An 18,288-nucleotide genomic window follows, 5' to 3' on the forward strand; every position below is an offset into this window, starting at 1 on the left:
AGCTACTATCCCCTCCCACAGGTGGGGCATCTTAAAGGATACTAGATCATAAAGCAGTGTAAGGACGAAAGAAAGATGGCTTCAGGATGCAGCTTCCAGGCAAAGGGTGCCATATGAGGGGTAAAACTTTTGAGATAATGTAGCTGTTTCAGGCCGCCTGTAACTCCTCACCTCAGCGTGTAAGCAAGCCCTTTAAGCTCATTAGTCTCAACAAGCTGGACTCTGGTGACTACTGTACTTTGGTCTGTGGTTAGTACCCAATTGGAGTAGACAGATACTTGTGTCTCCCCAGAAAAATTCAACACAGACAAATCACATAAACTGACTTTCACATTGGAACATAAAAGACACATTCATTTCTTACCAAATACCTGAAGACATAAATACATAATGAAGGAAAGGCATGTAAACTCTATTGCGGCTGGAGAGATGGCTTGAGTGTTAAAGATGCTTGCCATGGAAACATGGAGACCTGAATTCATCCTCAGAATCAGTATAAAGGTGGAAGAAAGGGCCAACTCTATAAAGCTCTCCTCTGTTCTCCACAGGCATGCTGTGCCATGTGCACATGCATACACACATATACTAAATAAATTTAAAAATAAATCTTACAAGAAATCAGGATTTTATATCTCTAAAATTTGCAACAAAGTCAAAGGAGACTAAAATGAAAGCCTAGAGTTCTGGTTCTTAACCTGTGAGTCATAACCTCTTGAGTCTTAACCTGTTGAGTCAAATGACCCTTTCATATGGGTTGCATATCAGATATCCTGCATATCAGATATTTGCATTATGATTCATAATAGTAGCAAAATTACAGCTACGAAGTAGCAACAAAATAATTTTAACGTGTATGGGGTAAGGTTACCACATGAGGAACTGTATTAAAGGGTTGCAGCATTAACAAAGTTGAGAACCACTGCCCTAGACAGTTTAATGGTAAGCACTTCAACTCTAAGCCATTCAAACTGAAACAATGATATTTCTATCATAATGACAAAGATAAACTATCAAGCATTTACTTAATAGTAGAACTTATAAAAATCCATCCATAAAACATGGCAAAGTAAGCGCTCTACCATTTCAACCTACTGGGATAATTGAAGAATGAGGCTTAAAGAGAGTCTCCAAATTTAAAAGTTTACCAGACTTAAGAATCAAGCTTACACCTGTACATGTACTTATTTATTACCCCATGTGCTGCAATGAGTTCTCGCCATGAAAAAATCTGACAGACTATGTTATATAATGTCAGTAGAGTAAGAAAGTTGGTCAGGAGTTTATAAACCATTCTTAAATGAGTAACAATATTAAACACAGTTACTAAATACGTTTTAAAAGTAAAAATATGGTAAGAAGACCTGTTCATAGTCATATTCTTGATGAAATATCATATTCTATCTTGACATTTACCCAGATTTACATACATATAGACAAAAAACAAAGGGCATTGGGTTTTCCAGTGCTAGGGAAGAAGAAAGTAACTTCTCTGATGAACCAGCTTTATCACATTTTTAAGTATATTTTAGGATTTGAAACATTGAAGACATTATGCTAAGTCAAATAAGCTAGTAGTGAAAGAGAGAATAATAATTCCACTTACATGTGATATCTAAGTAGTCTAATTTATAGAAGCAGAATGGTGTAAGGTTTACAAGGGGCTTAGGGAATGGAATGTTTAATCAGAACAGTGTTTTAGTAAAGATGTAAAAGTATGTAAGATTTCAAAAATGTGAATATGTTCAATACTAATTACCTACACACTTACAAATGTTCAGATGGTATTTAAAAAAGGTTTTGAGAATGAAATATTAATAGATCTTCAAGAGCCAGGATACATCTTGCTGACAGACTATGTGCGGCTCTCAATGTAATCCACAGAACTAACAATAATAACTAACAAACTAAGATATATGCCAGAATAAGTCTTTTTGTGTTGCCCAATAAAATAGTCAGAAGCCACAAGTGAATATTAAAATTTCTGTTCACATAAAAGTTGAGAATTTCCTCCCTTATACTAGCTTCATTTCTGAACTAAACAACAAATGCAACAGACACAAAATATTTTCATACTCATAGCAAATCTATTAGGACAGGTTCAGTGTGCATAAATGACACTAATACATATGGATTCAATTCAAACTTGAATTGTGATAAAGGTGACATTTCAAATCAGTAAGTAAAGAATTATTGAGTAAACATCATTGACTAGTTATTAGGATCAAAGAAATAAAACTAAGTATGTGTTAAAACTTTCCCAGCCCTCTGAGAAAATGTCTCACTATATACTATATACCCAAAACCTGGTTCAGCCTTGCTATCTAGGCAAAGCTGGCTGTGAACTCCTGGCTTCACTGATATTGTAAGGATGCACGATTACCATGGCTAATCTATATTTCAGCTCTAATTTAGAGACTTGGGAATAAACTTAAACCAAATTTATTAATTTTTGGGGAGGTAAGATTCATTCAGTCTCACAGTTTCAGAGAGGTCAGTTCATCAAGACAGGGAAACCATGGTAGAGCAGAGAAGTTCACTATACTGAGTCAGAAAGAAACACTACATAAGTGTGGAAGGCCCTGGGTTCAATACCCACCACCATAAGAAAAAGTCAGACAAATGTAAAAACTATAGACCTAAAAAGTACAATGTGAAAATACTAAAAGTATTAGCATGTAATTCTAATTAAAAGGGGCTTCATAGCCATGTTGGCTACAATCCCTGAGTTTAGAAGCTGAGACAGAAGGATCCACGTCAAAGGCTGGCCTGAGCTACACAGTGAGTTAAAAATAAAACTAAAAGAAACAAAGCAGATAGAGAATTCTAATAAGAATATAAACCGAAAAAACAATAATGGAAGCCTTATTTAAAAGAAAATTAAAGTTTTCAAATGTAAAAGCAAAGCAAACAAGTATACTTTAGATGAATAAAGACAGAAAAACAGAAAAGGAGAGGAAAGGTGGGAAAAAGAAAAATTGAGAAGTGACAAGTGATGAGAGTTCAGTCTAGTCATTTCCTATTTACACTTTTAGGAATGACCAAAAAAAAAATGAAGAAATATTATTACCGACTCTTAAATTGACTTTACAACAGCCCAAAGAGTAAAAACCTTCCTAGTCTGATAGTTGATATAGGCATAAATAAAACACAGTAGGCAAAAGTGATAGTTGACAGAGTAGAAAGAGGTAAGGTAGACAGGAGTTCATTACACCGCTCTCTACCTTTGTGTATGCCTGAGTATTTCTAGTAAATTTTTTTTTCCAGATACGGATATTTTTTAACCCAACCAAGTATTTCCAGGACTTCACTTACACAACAATTTAAGTAAAGGAAATCCCAAGAAACACTAAAAGCAAAGGCCTGAAAATGACCTGAGTATTTATTGGAAAGTGGTTGAATAAATTATGATTTATTTAAATGCAGTACTGTCATATAACTATGTTAAAAGGTTTTAGGATATAATGATACATGTTTGTAATTCCAGCATTCCTAAGGAGAAATGGGAGGTGGAGATGGGATTATCACCTGGAATCTTGCAGGCCTGAAGTGAGCAATACAGCAACAAAAACAAGAAAAGACCATGCCTTGAGAAAACAGAAAATGGGAACTGAGGCTTGCCGGCTGTTTTCTGATCTCCATATGTGCATTTTGGCAAGAGTGTGTATAATCCACTCACACACACAAATGTGCACAAAATAATTAAAATTCTAAAAATGGTATTTAGGAAAGAATAAAAGAATCATTAAGCCATATAAACACATTTTGTGCCCAGGTGCAGGGGCAGATGCAGTCTTAGTAGTGGGGGATTATATAAAAATATTAGAAGGGGCCTAGAGTTGAAGTCCTTAAGAGTATATACTGCTCTTGCAGAAGAACCAAGTTCAATTTCTAGCACCCATCTCAGATGGCTCAAAACCACATGTAACTCAAGCTCCAGAGGATCTAACACACTCTGTCCACTGTAGTCAGCTATTTTCACAGGTGTTCGCTCACACACACACACACACACACACACACACACAGAGAGAGAGAGAGAGAGAGAGAGAGAGAGAGAGAGAGAGAGAGAGAGAGAGAGAGAGAGAGAGAGAGAGACTAAAAATAAATGTTTGCAAATGTTAGAATACAGAGCTTTTAAAAATGGAAATGGTGATATTCAGTATACCTGGAGATAGTGACTAGAAAGAACAACAGAGTATGTAAGAATCGAGTTGAAAAAAATGGCAAAATCTATTTTATAAAACTGTCAAAGAAAAATTTCAAGAAAAGTTTGGCAGCATGTAGAGCAGGATAGACTATTTTAACGCCTTGTGTTTTTTGTTTTCTTTTTGGCTTAGTTTCTGGACATTAAAAAAAAAAATTACAAGCACAATTATCAGTACCTCATTTCCTGATTCTAGTGATCTCTTCTTCCGTGGTCCAATAGCTGCAAGAGCTGTGAGATTCGCATCTCTGTACTGGATCTGGGCGAGCTCCAATTGCTGCAACTAGAAGACGGGGGAGAAAAGAAAGTCCACATTTACACAGATGCTCAGGGACAAAGAAAATATCATTAAACCAGTTTCTGTATTTATTCCCAAATAAAATTATATAATAAAATGAATACTGACTCCCTTGCAGCCAGGGGTACATTCCTGATGTCTTGACTCCACTAACTTGTAGTCCCTAATCTTTACAAAGAAGAGACAAACTTCAGGGAAGAGGAAGTGTAGACAAAAGAAGAAAATGAAATCAAACAGTGCTTGTACATTACAGAGCTCGTCCTAGTATGCTGTATGATTTACAAACTACTCTCTTAACTTTCACGAACACACTGAAAGGGTATTCACTGACTGTTCAAACAAAAAAAAATTACTCAGTGAGGGTCCAAGAGATTAGGGCAATTTCACAGAAATCACCCAAAAAAGAGGTAGAACCAGTACTCAGAGATAAATGTTCTCACTACAAACATGTACAAATAAGATTCATGGATTTACCTCTTGTCTTCATGGTAAAAATCTTGAGTGATGTAGTTTAGTCCAGAAAGGCCTAAACTACAAGGTACAATTTTTCAGTCTTCAGGAAACAGTACAGAAGGTAACCACAAATTATATCTTGTGAAAAAGGATTTCATCAAAGTGATTATGCATAAAAATAGTTATGTATTTTGATAAAGACAAAGTAAAAATAAAATACCACTGCATAAGCCCCTCAGTTTTTCTAGAAGAGGAAAAATGTTCAATTCTCAAGAAAATCTTACTGCTATATAAGGCAAAAATGTTGTTGAGACTGAATGATAGTTACACTCCAATAGGATCAAGACAGTTCACAGAGAAAAACTTACACTGGAAATATTCTTGGCGGGGGCGGGGGAATAACCAAAGTTCAAACACATTATAAAAGAAGGATGACAGTACATGAACCTTCATCTTAGATCTCCTAGCTTTGAGCTGTGGAAAATAAAATCCTATAATATATAAGCTACTCACTAAGGGGTTTTTGATATAGCAGCATAAATATATTTAGACAACAATTAATCCAAGTACATAAACTAAGAATTATATTCTATTTGCTCCAAAAATCACAGGACCGAAATCCTTTTGAAGCAGTAGGCTTTCTTATAAATATATTGTTTGGTAAGGGTTTTCAGAAGTTGTAAAATCTTTTGTTGCTGATGACTTCTTAATAAAAACAATAGTCAAGAGTCTGATGCTAGCACAATCAAGAAGTTTTTCTATGTATCAAAAACAAAAAAGATTTTAGTTAACCTACAGCACAAATCAAATAAAAGTATATTTTAAAGGCCTTTCCTATAAAGAGATATGGTATCTTAATGACAGTCGTATCAAATGAGGACTCCTTCCCACCCACTGACAGAAAGGTTTTTAACCTGACTATGTAAATAATCCTTTACACATACTATTCTAGAAAAATTTCCAAATAAAACCAAGCTAATAAAAAAAACCTAGAAACTGATCATAATAACACCTTCTCAAAACCAATATAGTTTAGCCAGTACAAAGCAAAGAAACCAGACACAACTGGAAAAAGAGGAAGTTCTGGCTATTAATACAGATTTGATAGAACTGTAGTTGAAACTGATGACAACATAAAGCTCAGAAAAAAATTTCAAGAGGACTGCATAATTATCAATGCAGAAAAGTTAAATGAACTATGAAATCAGCAGGAACAACCCTCCCCTCTACACACACACAACAGAAATCATGACCAGCAGGCAAGATAAGATGGCTTGTGAATGGGTAAGACGCCTGCTGAGCCTGATGACCTGAGGTTCAATCCTTAGGACCCACATGGTTAAGAAAGAGAACCAGCTTCCCAAGTTGTCTCCTGACCTCCACATGTGAGCTGTGGCTTGAGAGTATGTACACACACACATACTCATATACAAAGAAATTTAAGACAAAACAAAAAAAAATAAAAACAAAATTGAAGCACGATTATAAAAACTCAGAGAGAAATTGGGGTTCAACCTGAAGATCTGAAAAGCAAAGCAGCCAGACACAGGCTTATACCTTGACCTCAGCCAGAAATGTCGATCCTGCCTTCAGAAATCTCAGAATGAGACTGAGACTGAGAGCTGTCTCCTACCATTTTATAATCTTCTCTAGGGCGTGGATTATATAGGTGTGTACCACTGGGATTAAAGGCATGCATCACCCAGTATCTATGGCAACTAGTGGGACTACTGATATTTTAAAAGTGTGTGTTTACATTGCCTGGCTGTAAGGCTAACCAGTGGGGCTGTTTTACTCTCTGATCATCAGGAAAGCTATATTTATTAAAATACAAATGAAATGCCACTATACAAAATCTCCCTGATTCTAATGAATGCATTCAGCAAAACTACAAGATACAAAGTTCTCACAAACAATAATAATCATCTACCCAAGCATCAGTGAGAAACAGGTGAAAGCAGACACACAGAAATGAAATACCGGAGGATAAACGAAGCCACAAAATAATCACTCAAGAAAAACAAATGAAGAGACATGCTGTGTTCATGAATTGCTAAGTTGGACATAATAAAAGATTTTGAAAGCTGAGGTTATAGCTCAAAGGCAGAGCACCAAAAGAGTTTTCTGTAAATTGACTCAAGGATCTAACATAATTCCTGGTGAATAGGGACAAACTGATTTTAAGGTTTATATGGGAGATAGACTTACAATTCAGGAGAGGGCACTTGCTCAGCATACATGGGAATTACTCAGCACTGCAAAAGTAAGTGCAGCTATGGTCCTCACCAGCGCCCGGGGAGAGCCCCTAGAAGGTGGGTGCTAGGGAAATGACAATAAAGGACTAGAAATCCTGTAAAAACTGCACATCTGCCTTCCAAGCTTACTCATCCACTTTCTCCTTGGGAATGTGCAATCCCCCACTTTTAAATAAAGTACTTTCTTTCATTACACACATACAAAATCAGCCCTTAGCACTTGAATGTCTAGCATTATGTCCATTCAAGAAATGGAGAAGTGGACATTCATTTATAAAGTTTAAAAACATTCAACCTGGACCTGAACTCCAAACGTTATAAAAAAAATTAACTCAAGGTATAAAAAGCATAAACATCCATAAAAAGCATAGAGAAAATATTCATGAGTTGGGAGTTTCAAAAAGACCTCTTAGATATGGCATATCTAGCCATAAAAACATTGACAAACTGATCTTCATCAAAATTAAAATCTTCTGAACTGTGACAAATACACTTAAGAAAATGAAATGCTAGTGTTTTTTTTTTTTTGTTGTTTGTTTTTTGTTTTTTGGTTTTCGAGACAGGGTTTCTCTATAGCTTTTGGAGCCTGTCCTGGAACTAGCTCTTGTAGACCAGGCTGGTCTCGAACTCACAGAGATCCGCCTGCCTCTGCCTCCCGAGTGCTGGGATTAAAGGCGTGCGTCACCATCGCCTGGCCTTGAAATGCTAGTTTTTATGTTGACTTGACAGACCTGGAGTCATTTACTGCCGCCACCAGATTGGATGTGGTGCATTTCCTTAACTAGTGATTAATGTGGAGAGCACCAGTAAATATTGGGTGGTGCCACCCCTGGTCTGGTGGTCCTGGGTGCTATAAAAAAGTTGGTTGAACAAGTCATGAAGAGCAAGCCAGTATGTAGCAATCCTCCTCAGTCTCTGGTTCAGTTCCTACATCCAGTTTCCTGTCTTGAGCTCCGACCTTAAATTCCCTACATGACTGTGATGTATAAGCTTAAATAAATCCTTTCCTCCCAAGCTGCTGCTTATGGTCATGATCTTACAGCAATGAAAACCCTAAGACAGAAATTAGTACCAGGCCATAAGGTATTGCTACGACAGATCTGACCTTGTGTTTTAGGGAAGATTGTGGAACTTTGGGCTGGAGAAAGCAATGACGCTTAATAGGATGTTGCTGTAAGCAGTTTGGAAGATAAGAATGCAGTGAGCGCTGCAGACAATGGAGGCCTGACTTGTGAAGTTTCAGAGGAAAGTGAAGATTTTGCTGGGAACATTTATGTGCCATGTGAAATAATCTGTAGTTCTGGTCTGAAGAATGAGCCATGATTAACAAGAGACCAGCATCACTGAAGTGAAATCTTTGCTTCTGAAATGAGTAGTGATTAACAAAAGACTAGCACTACTGAAGATTAAATCTGAGAGTGTTTACTCATATATACTGGGGGCTGAGGCTGTATCTCCTGCTGGCAGTCAAACTTGGTAATGTGTAAGAATTACTAAAATGGTCCAGGTGTAGTAGCCGCCCATGCCTTTAATCCCAGCACTGGAGAGAGGAGCAGATGGATCTCTGTGATTTCGAGGCCAACCTGATACGCAAGTTGCTAATCTACAGTGAGTTCCGTGAAAGCCAGAACTACATTGAGAGACCCTGTCTCAGAAAACACACACTCTCTCTCTCTCTCTCTCTCTCTCTCTCTCTCTCTCTCTCTCTCACACACACACACACACACACACACACACGAGGGGGGGAGAGGGAGGGGAAACAGAAAGAAAGTAGGAGAGGGAGGGATGGGGGAGAGAGAGAATATTACTTAGATGGTACTGGTTTTGAAGGCATGAAAGGGTCATGGAGAGTAGCTAAGGCTTATAAGGCTTGGTACTATGTGGAAGGGCTAGAGTTCCTGAAGAGGCTACCATGGAAGGTAAAGCCCAGCTACAGACTCCTCGGGAATTTGGAGATGCCGGTAACATGGGGCAATCATCAAGGACAACAGCAGCTGTGGAGTGGAGCTGCTCTGAGCCCACAGAGAAGCTGCACATGCTATTAACGGCAGAATCAGAGAGGTATGAATAGCAGACATTTGACAGTGAGTAATTAGCCTGGTTAGAGTTTAGTTTTGCTCTGACTGTGACTGTGCCCTGGTTCTTCCTTCTTGGAATAAGAAGGTATGTCACCATTTTTGTTGTTATTTTATAGGCACCCACAGTTGAGAGACTCTGAACTTCAGAGAGATTTGGGGATTTTAGAGACTTGGATATTAAGAGAACACTGTATGTTTTGGAAAGACGTTCAATATTTTAGAGAGCCTTTGGATATTTGGGAAGTCTTTGGATACTTTGGAGAAGCTTTGAACTTTGAAAGAGATTTTGGGTATTTTAAAGAGAACTTTAAAGTGTTTGAATTTTTAAAAACTTTGAAACTTTCAAACCTTGGAATATACTTCATATTGTGATATTAATATGACATCTTGGGAACAACAAGTCAGAAAAGGTTATGGTTTAACAGTGTCGACTTATGTGTCAAGTTGACAAGGAGTTAGGTGAGTTTGCTAGTTTTATGTCAGTTTGAAAGAAGCTTTAGTTATTGTGGAAAAGGGAGCCTTAATTCAGAAAATGCCCCCTTTGGAATGGACTGTGGGAAAACCTGTGGTGCATTTTCTTAACTGATGATTGATGTGGGAAGGCCTAACTCACTGTGGATGGTGCCAGCTGGGCTGGTGATCGTGGATGCTCTAAGAAAGCTAACAGAGCAAGCCAGTAAGTAAGCAGTGATCTTCCACAGCACCTACTTCAATTCCACTCTCAACTTCCTTCATGACAGATTGTGACTGGGACATGTAAACTGAAAACCTTTTATCCCCAACCTACTTTTGTCTTGGTGTTTTATAACAGCAATAAAAACCCTAACTAAGACAATTATATATTAATTTTCAAATATTAAAGCTACTTTACATTTCTTGGGTTGATACTATATTGTCTGGTCTACCATTCTTTTCTATATGTTGATAGACTTGACTATTATTATTCTGTTGATGTCACCATGGGAGATACTGGATGTCTTGTTCTGAAATATCCTTCTGGTTTTGAATATAAGGTTTATGCTTTTCTTTTTTTTCTTTCTTTTTTTTTTTTGGTTTTTCGAGACAGGGTTTCTCTATGGCTTTGGAGCCTGTCCTGGAACTAGCTCTGTAGACCAGGCTGGTCTCGAACTCACAGAGATCTGCCTGCCTCTGCCTCCTGAGTGCTGGGATTAAAGGCGTGCGCGTCATGGCCTGGCCTATGCTTTTCTTGATAAATAAACTGGAGATATTACTTCTTAGATTTTTTTAAAGAAATGGTATAAAAGTGGTATCAAATCTTATATAGATAGAATTTACATAGTAAAATGATCTGCTCTTGGGTTCTAAGAACTAATACAATTTACTTGATAAATATAAAACACTTGAGGACTCATGTTCAATTCCCATCACCCATATGACAACTCACAACTATCAGTAATTCCAAGATCTAACTACCTCACACAGACATGCAGGCAAAACACCAATGCACATAAAATAATTTAAAAACATGCTTTTAAAAACAGTGAATAAAACATTGATTAAATACACATTGGTACAGTTCAAATATGAAATTTTCCTCAAGAGGCTAAGGTACTGACAAGATAGGCCTCAGCTTTTGGCACTAGGTAGGAAGGATTTGGAAACTTTATGAAGGTGGAACCTAACTCTAGTAAGTTAGCTTGTTTTATGAGGCTAATCTTGTCCTGAACTTCTCCCTTCTCTGATTTCAGTTTTGCATGGCTAAGCAGCCTCTACCACAAATATACTGCCATTATGATGTTCTTCTTGCTAGGGGTCTAGAACCAACAGATTTTCTATATACTAGAACCTAAATTCAAAGACCAAAACATTCTTCCTTTCCTACATTGTTTTGCTAATGTATTTGGTTAAATCAAAAAGAAGTCAGACTACAACAGATACGGTCGCCCTTACTTAAACATAATACTTATGAACTGTTCGGGATAAAAATGTGCTATAGTTATTCTAGTTTATCCTAAATAGCAATCCATTCATCTGCCCCATTCTCCCCCATAGTTCTTCATCCATATACTCCTGCCTCCCCTTTACTTTTGTGTCTTCTGTGGGGGGGGGGGGATTAAATAAAATATCCAGGGTTAGTCTGGGCCTAATGCTAAGACTGATGGCAGAACGCTACCCTAACTGTTCCTTTGGCTCATGGTTCTAAGCCTTTACAGCTCCATCTTTCCCTAAGTTATGACTGCCTGTTATAAACAACACACTATGCTACATTTAAGTACAAAAGTACAAAAGAACAAAAGTAAGTTCAAAGTGAAGCAAAACACCTGAGCACTAGATCCATATGGAACTCACAAGTCCTTGACAGCTAGCTCACAGCTATTTCTTTTATGAAATGTACCTACCTCTTCCAACAAGAGACCACTATGTCTAATATACACAGATCCTACATCTCAAAACTAAGAATTTGTGCATCCTTCTGGAATCTCTACTCTCAGTAAAGGTCTTCTGTAAAAAGATCACTTGAAAAATTTTGTGGTGGCTTTCCTGGTCCCCAAAGAAACTTACAGAGGGATCACTGGATGATAATCCAATATTGCCAATTCAAGATCCTAAACCTTCAAAAGGGAATAGGAAAATAATAAATTTTAAAACATCCTTCTTTCTCTTCCTAGATCAATGATTCTGTGGGCAATCTGCTGAGCAGGAACCTCTGGAAATGCACATTTCCAGGCCCAACCCCACATCTACTCTATCATAAACTTCTTTACCCCGGGACCAGCAACTTGTATTTCAAACACTCCAGATAACATTCATATACATTAGAGTTTGAAAGTCACATTCTGAGACTGTCAGTGCTTTGAATCATCTCTTTCACTGCGATGGCATACACAAGTTCTTTATAACTTGTCATTTTAAGAATGTCTTCATCATGTTATTTTGATTTCTATAATAGAACATATATATAATATACTTTTAATAAAAGATTTTTATAATATACTTTTAATAAAAGATTTGACTGCCTTGATCAATATTCCACAAGTCCTTGTCACATGCAAAAATAGCATTAAACATGTACAGTTACCTTTAAGTATCTATCATGTTTCATTATTTCATATCTCTTCAATTTCCACCACAAAATGTGTCAATGCTGGGCATGGAGGTTCTTATTATTTCACCACTTGGGAGACTGAGGCAGGATTAACTGAAATTCCAGGCTGACCTATCTCATATAAAAACTGGGTGTGGTATTACACACCTTTAATCCCAGCACTCAGGAGGTAGAGGCATTGGATCTCTGTGGGTTTGAGGCCACTCTCGTCTACATAGAAAGTTTCAGAGCAACATATGGAGACTCTATCTCAAACAGAACAAAACAAAGTCCTCCAGGTATAGTGACACACACCTTTAATCCCAGAATTTGGGAGGCAAATGCAAGAGGATCTCTATGAATTCCAGGCTAACATCCTCTATACAGAGTGTACAAAGGCAGCCAGGGCTAAATAGTGAGATCCTGCCTCAAAACAAACAAACAAACAAACAACAAAAAAGTAACAACATCAAATAACCAACTAACAAATCCTGCGCTGCCTTTCTTATATTATACTTTCTATTGAGAAATGAGGCCTTTTATGCAGTACTCTATTAATTACACAATAATGGTCACCGAGAGTTGCACCCTGAGTTTTCAGTTCATAATCTATTTAGAAAAAAAAACTTATTTCAGAGTATATTTCTAATCTGCTATGCATTTTAATCCCCCACAGGTTGCTATGCAAAGTCAATGTGCCAACACATACATTATTGTAGTTCTTTTATTTCCCTTTATTGTCTAATACAAAAATGAAAGTGAGAATGCATTGAAGTGTCAAAAAGAAAATGAATGAGTTCTTTGCTTCACTCTGCACAGACCTACTAAACTCATATTTCTCAAATGAGAAAAAGAAATCCAAATGGATATAAGGATATAAAAACACATTTTTAAAACTCTTAAGAAATCAGGATGTTTGAACTTCAAAGTCAGAAGGCTTGCACTGCAGAATTTGGGGTGATGTGTTAAAATATTATTTTAAGGTGTGGTTTTTTTTGTTTATGCTGCATTTGTTTAACTCTGTGAAGCTGTAATTCTTTGCCTGTCTGAAACACCTGATGGTCTTAATAAAGGGCTGAACGGCCAATAGCGAGGCAGGAACAAGGATAGGCAGGGTTGGCAGGCAGAGAGTGTAAATAGAATAAGAAACAAGGAAGAGGAGGAGCAACAACAGAGAAAGGAGGGGAGGACCACAGGGATAGGGACCAACCACCCTAACACCCAGTCAGCCACAGATAAAAGTGAAAGTAAGATACACAGACGTAAGAAAAGGAAAAAGCCCAGAGGCAAAAGGTAGATGGGATAATTTAAGAAAAGCTGGCTAGACACTAGTCAAGCTAAGGTCGGGCATTCAAAACTAAGATTAAGTCTATGTGTGTGATTTATCTGGGAGCTGGGTAGTGGGCATCCAAAAAGTCAAAAGAGCAAAACATCACAACAGTGACATACTAAGGGAAAACACTGAGGGCAAGATAAGATGTTATTCTACAACACACATTTCAGATAAGTCTGCAGTTGTACTAAGCCTGCTTATTTGGAATTAGAATCTGGCAACTAGCAATGTTATTTCAAAGCTTCACAAATAGAGGGTAAAATGGAAGACTATCACCATACACATTTTTTAAAAGTATCTATTTACCCCTAAATTGCAGCTGAAAAAACTGAGTTTGAAGCCAAAAATGAAATTGTTTTTAGAGAAAAAACAAAAAACACACTGAAAATGAGAGAAGATACCCTTTGAGTTTAAAATCAAATGTCTGAATTACAGGAATGGCCCCAGACATTTCCAGACAGCAATAAGGTTTTCAAATGGATAACCTGTAGGGTCAATGGCAACGGTGTGCAGCAGGAGACAAGGCTGGAGACAAACCCAAAGGCAACCAGATGAGAACTGCAACAGTTGAAAAAACACCTACATAAAAACCTGCCAATTTAACAAATTGCCCATATAAACTGAGCATAAAAAATAAAGTTTCTAAAACTATTTTTTTAAAAGTGAAAAATCCCAAGAGAACTATCAATATCAAAACTGTATTCATTAACAATTTAAACTCCAGAGTCAGGCATGATTTGAATCATGAGAAAGACCCCTGCTGAAATATCTCCAAGCATAAACAAAGCCTACAACTTCTCTAAGCAGTTCTTTTGGACTTCGGCATTTATAATGTTGTCATTAGTCCACTTGTCCTGTGACCGGTTTGTAAAAGGAGAAAGCTGTGCTACTAGAGCAACCACTACAAAACAGCTCTACTTAGTACAGCAAAGTTACATCTCCACAGGACAGAAGGAAGACAAAAATGACATTATTTAACTTTCAATCTAACAACAACTTTGCAGCCAATAACGCAGAATGTCTCTCTTCTTGAACCCAGGACAATAAATTTCATTCTTTTTTGATCCTAAAGGGCTTACAGTAAAAAATAAAAATAAAAAACAACTAACAGACTTCAAAAAAAATGGTTTGGAAGGAAATTTTATTTTCTTTTAACCTTTCTTTAAAAAGAAGTACTAAATAGATGTGCAAAGAACAGATAAAAAGCAGGTTTGCTATCAATCATTTTTGGTTAAAAAAAAAAAAAGAAAGAAAAAAAAGAAAAAAACACACATCCTACCCCACAGTATTGTTTGAAGACTGCTAACTATCTTTGATTTCATGAACAAACAAAATATATGAAACTAATAAAACCACCTCTTTCAAAGCTGAAAAAAAAATCTAAGTAAGCAACAACACACATGGCAAGATAATTAACTTTCTGGGAGATACTTTCTAAAACAAGAATCAATTAAAAGAAAAAGATATAAGTATCCAATCAGTCCTTAATTAAAGAAAGAACAGACACCCAGGATTCAGAGCTTTGACAAGTGGCACAGCTGCAAATACATACCTATCATTAATCTAGGTGTGCTTAAAAAAAACTCAAGACATGAAAAGAAATCTCAGGTTAACAGTGTTAGATAAAACCCAGAGGAAGGAAATTAGAATAAGGAACATTTTGTTTAAAATGAGTGATTTTAACATTTTAATGTTCTTCCTTTCTTGCCCTGATTTTTAAGCCCTTCTACCCAGAGTATTTTCTTTATGTTAAAGAAAATAAAATACGTTCATTCTAAGAATCTTACTAGATGTCCATGTGTTTTGCCCCAGCTCCTACATTAATCCAAACAATAAGGGCCTTTAGAACATTAATAAATAACCTCCTGCTGCTGGCACCTGGATGCCAAGTACAGCAATGCTGAGGACAACAGATTTCATAGTTCAAGAGGCACAGTTAGGAAAAAGTTGCTCAGGAAATCACTCTTATTTAGCACAAAGATGCTTAGAAATTGCATGAAGTCAGTCACGTAACTATAGAAACCGATTTCTTCAGCTCCATCTCACACCTCAATTGTCTTTATTACCATCTGCTGTCAGATCCTTACCCAGGAATGTGAATAGGCTTGATGATTTATTCAGAAGGGAAAGAATCTGTAGGTCAAGGGAAAATTCTCTCTCTCTCTCTCTCTCTCTCTCTCTCTCTCTCTCTCTCTCTCTCTCTCTCTCTCACACACACACACACACACACACACACACACACACACACACACACACACACACACACACAGCCACACGCACGCAGCCCTTCAACCTTAGGTACTTTCATTTCATTCTGTTCTCAGTAGCTCTGGGGGTAACTCCAGTGAGATCCAATATTAAGGCTCAATTAAAATAAGCTCCAATTAGTGGAGCTTTTTTCTCTGAGGCTAGAGAAGTCAGGAAATGGATATTGGGAAATGTAAAAAGTCAGCTACTGAGAGGAGGCTGCAGACATAAATGAACTTATTTGTTGATTTCTACAGTTGCTATGCAGAGGCCTCTGGGAGTAAAAGCTTAACCAGTCTAAGCTATAAACTAAAACCCCCGCAGCTAAACATGAACTGTGTGAAACAAGGGCTCCATTCCAGAACAGAAAACTGCTGGGCCCAGAAAATTAAAAGCCAGAGGCATTTTCCATTTAAAACTAAATCCCAGTACCGCCTCCCAGCCAAAGAATTATAAGCAGTATCAGATTTACAAAACGAACAATTACCCTGGAAAAATGTAGCCTATTGTACAGTCCCAGATGCTAAATCTCAAAGTTTCTTTCTTTCTTTCCTTTAATCCCACGCTGTATTCCTCCAAGTATATGACGGGAGTTTACAAAGAGTCATTTCCAGACAGGCCTAAGCCTTGAAAATAAATTTTAAAAGGAGAGCACATAGCTCACTGACCTCATTTGAAGTACTGCCCTTGCCTTCAGCAGTTCCTGTCCTTCCCCAAGGCTTTTGCAAATGGTATGCAACAGTAAAATAAACCCTGACCTAATTGCCAAGAGAGAGGCTGCCAACCTTCCCTCAAACACAAAGACCAGAACTGTAACTTGAAAGTCCTACCTCTTTGGCCTTCTGCTTTAATCTCAGCTGTTCTGGATCTTCTTTATTGGAACGGCTCTGTCAAAGGAAAAAAAAATTAATAGAAATCATCTAAATACTAGCATTACTGTTAAATATTTAATAAATGATGATTTCTCCTGTGATTGAAAACCCTAGCTCCAGGGGCAATGCCTCAATCCAGTCTAGCTGCACTCCAGCCCTGGCCCCCTCCTCAGCGTCTGGGCCGGCTGCTGCGGCTCTAGCCTGGAGGAAACACATACTGAAAATGGTGCTAACAATGTCAGTCAGGTCCAGTCAAGGCGTGACATTGTTCTTGCTGGAACACAGCAAAATGAAAACTGGCCTGAACAGAAGAAAAGGAAAAGAAGTGTGTGCTCAAATGAATGAAAACAAACAATACTGGCTCATCTTTAGGTAAAGCCATTTTGCCAAAGCATATGTTATTTCAACAGCTATTAAAATCAAGAACTCAACTAGCCTTGAATTAAATATCTTAAAAACAGTAATTTCTGAAAGCAAAAGTATTAAGCACATTCTAATATTTTTATTAGTTTTAGATCCTCTATAATACTTAATGAACTAATGCTACATACTATAAACAAACATAATGTAGTAAAAATGAGCATGAGGAATGTGGTAGGTACTTCTCTAGTAGTACAGTAGTGGGATAGACATCTATCTCTGATATTAACATTTGAATAGAAGTCTGAATAACAAGAAATAGCCAGTCACATTAAGGCGTTATGAAAGAGAATTCAAATAGAAGATACAGTAAATACTAAAGCCTTAAAATGACAGCAAGCCTGAGAAAGACAGGATGACCATGTGTCTAAAGCACATAGAAAACATGAAGAAGAGAAAGGCGGTTAATGTGTTGCCCTGTAGCCATTTTAAGAGGTAGAACATAGTTGAGCAAATGCTTTTGTAATATGATTGGGCATCTCTTGGGTATATTCCCAAAAGTGGAATTGCTGGGTCCTGGAGTAGATTGATCCTGAATTTCCTGAGAAACTGCCACATTGCTTTCCAAAGTGGTTGCACAAGTTTGCATTCCCACCAGCAATGGATGAGTGTACCCCTTACTCCACATCCTCTCCGGCAAAGGCTATCATTGGTGTTTTTGATTTTAGCCAATCTGACAGGTGTAAGATGGTATCTAAAAGTTGTTTTGATTTGCATTTCCCTGATCGCTAAGGAGGTTGAGCATGACCTTAAGTGTCTTTTGGCCATTTGAACTTCTTCTGTTGAGAATTCTCTGTTCAGTTCAGTACCCCATTTTTTAATTGGGTTAATTAGCATTTTAAAGCAAAAAAACAATGACATCTTGAATTTTGCATGAAAACTATTCTGAGTGAGGTAACCCAGACCCAAAAAGATGAACATGGGATGTACATGGTTTCTAGCCATAAATAAAGGACATCGAGCCTATAATTCGTGATCCTAGAGATAAATAAGAAGGTGAACCCAAAGAAAAACATATAGTTATCCTCCTGGATATTGGAAGTAGACAAGATTGCCGGGCAAGGGCAAATATTGGGAACTTGCGG

General features: G+C 37.3%; 1 protein-coding gene across 4 annotated transcripts in view; it reads right to left on the reverse strand.

Annotated features, from left to right (window-relative positions):
- Positions 1-18,288, reverse strand: part of Taf4b (TATA-box binding protein associated factor 4b) — a 194,950-nt gene that overhangs the window by 106,052 nt on the left and 70,610 nt on the right. For all 4 annotated transcript variants that reach the window (XM_038331300.1, XM_038331301.1, XM_038331299.1 and 1 more), the window contains 2 exons: positions 16,742-16,798; positions 4,380-4,484 (listed from right to left, as the gene is read on the reverse strand). In XM_038331300.1, coding sequence (XP_038187228.1) covers positions 4,380-4,484; positions 16,742-16,798 — 162 coding nt within the window. The remainder of the gene's footprint in view (positions 1-4,379; positions 4,485-16,741; positions 16,799-18,288) is intronic.

The sequence above is a fragment of the Arvicola amphibius genome, chromosome 5, assembly GCF_903992535.2.
Source record: "Arvicola amphibius chromosome 5, mArvAmp1.2, whole genome shotgun sequence".
Lineage (NCBI taxonomy): Eukaryota > Metazoa > Chordata > Mammalia > Rodentia > Cricetidae > Arvicola > Arvicola amphibius.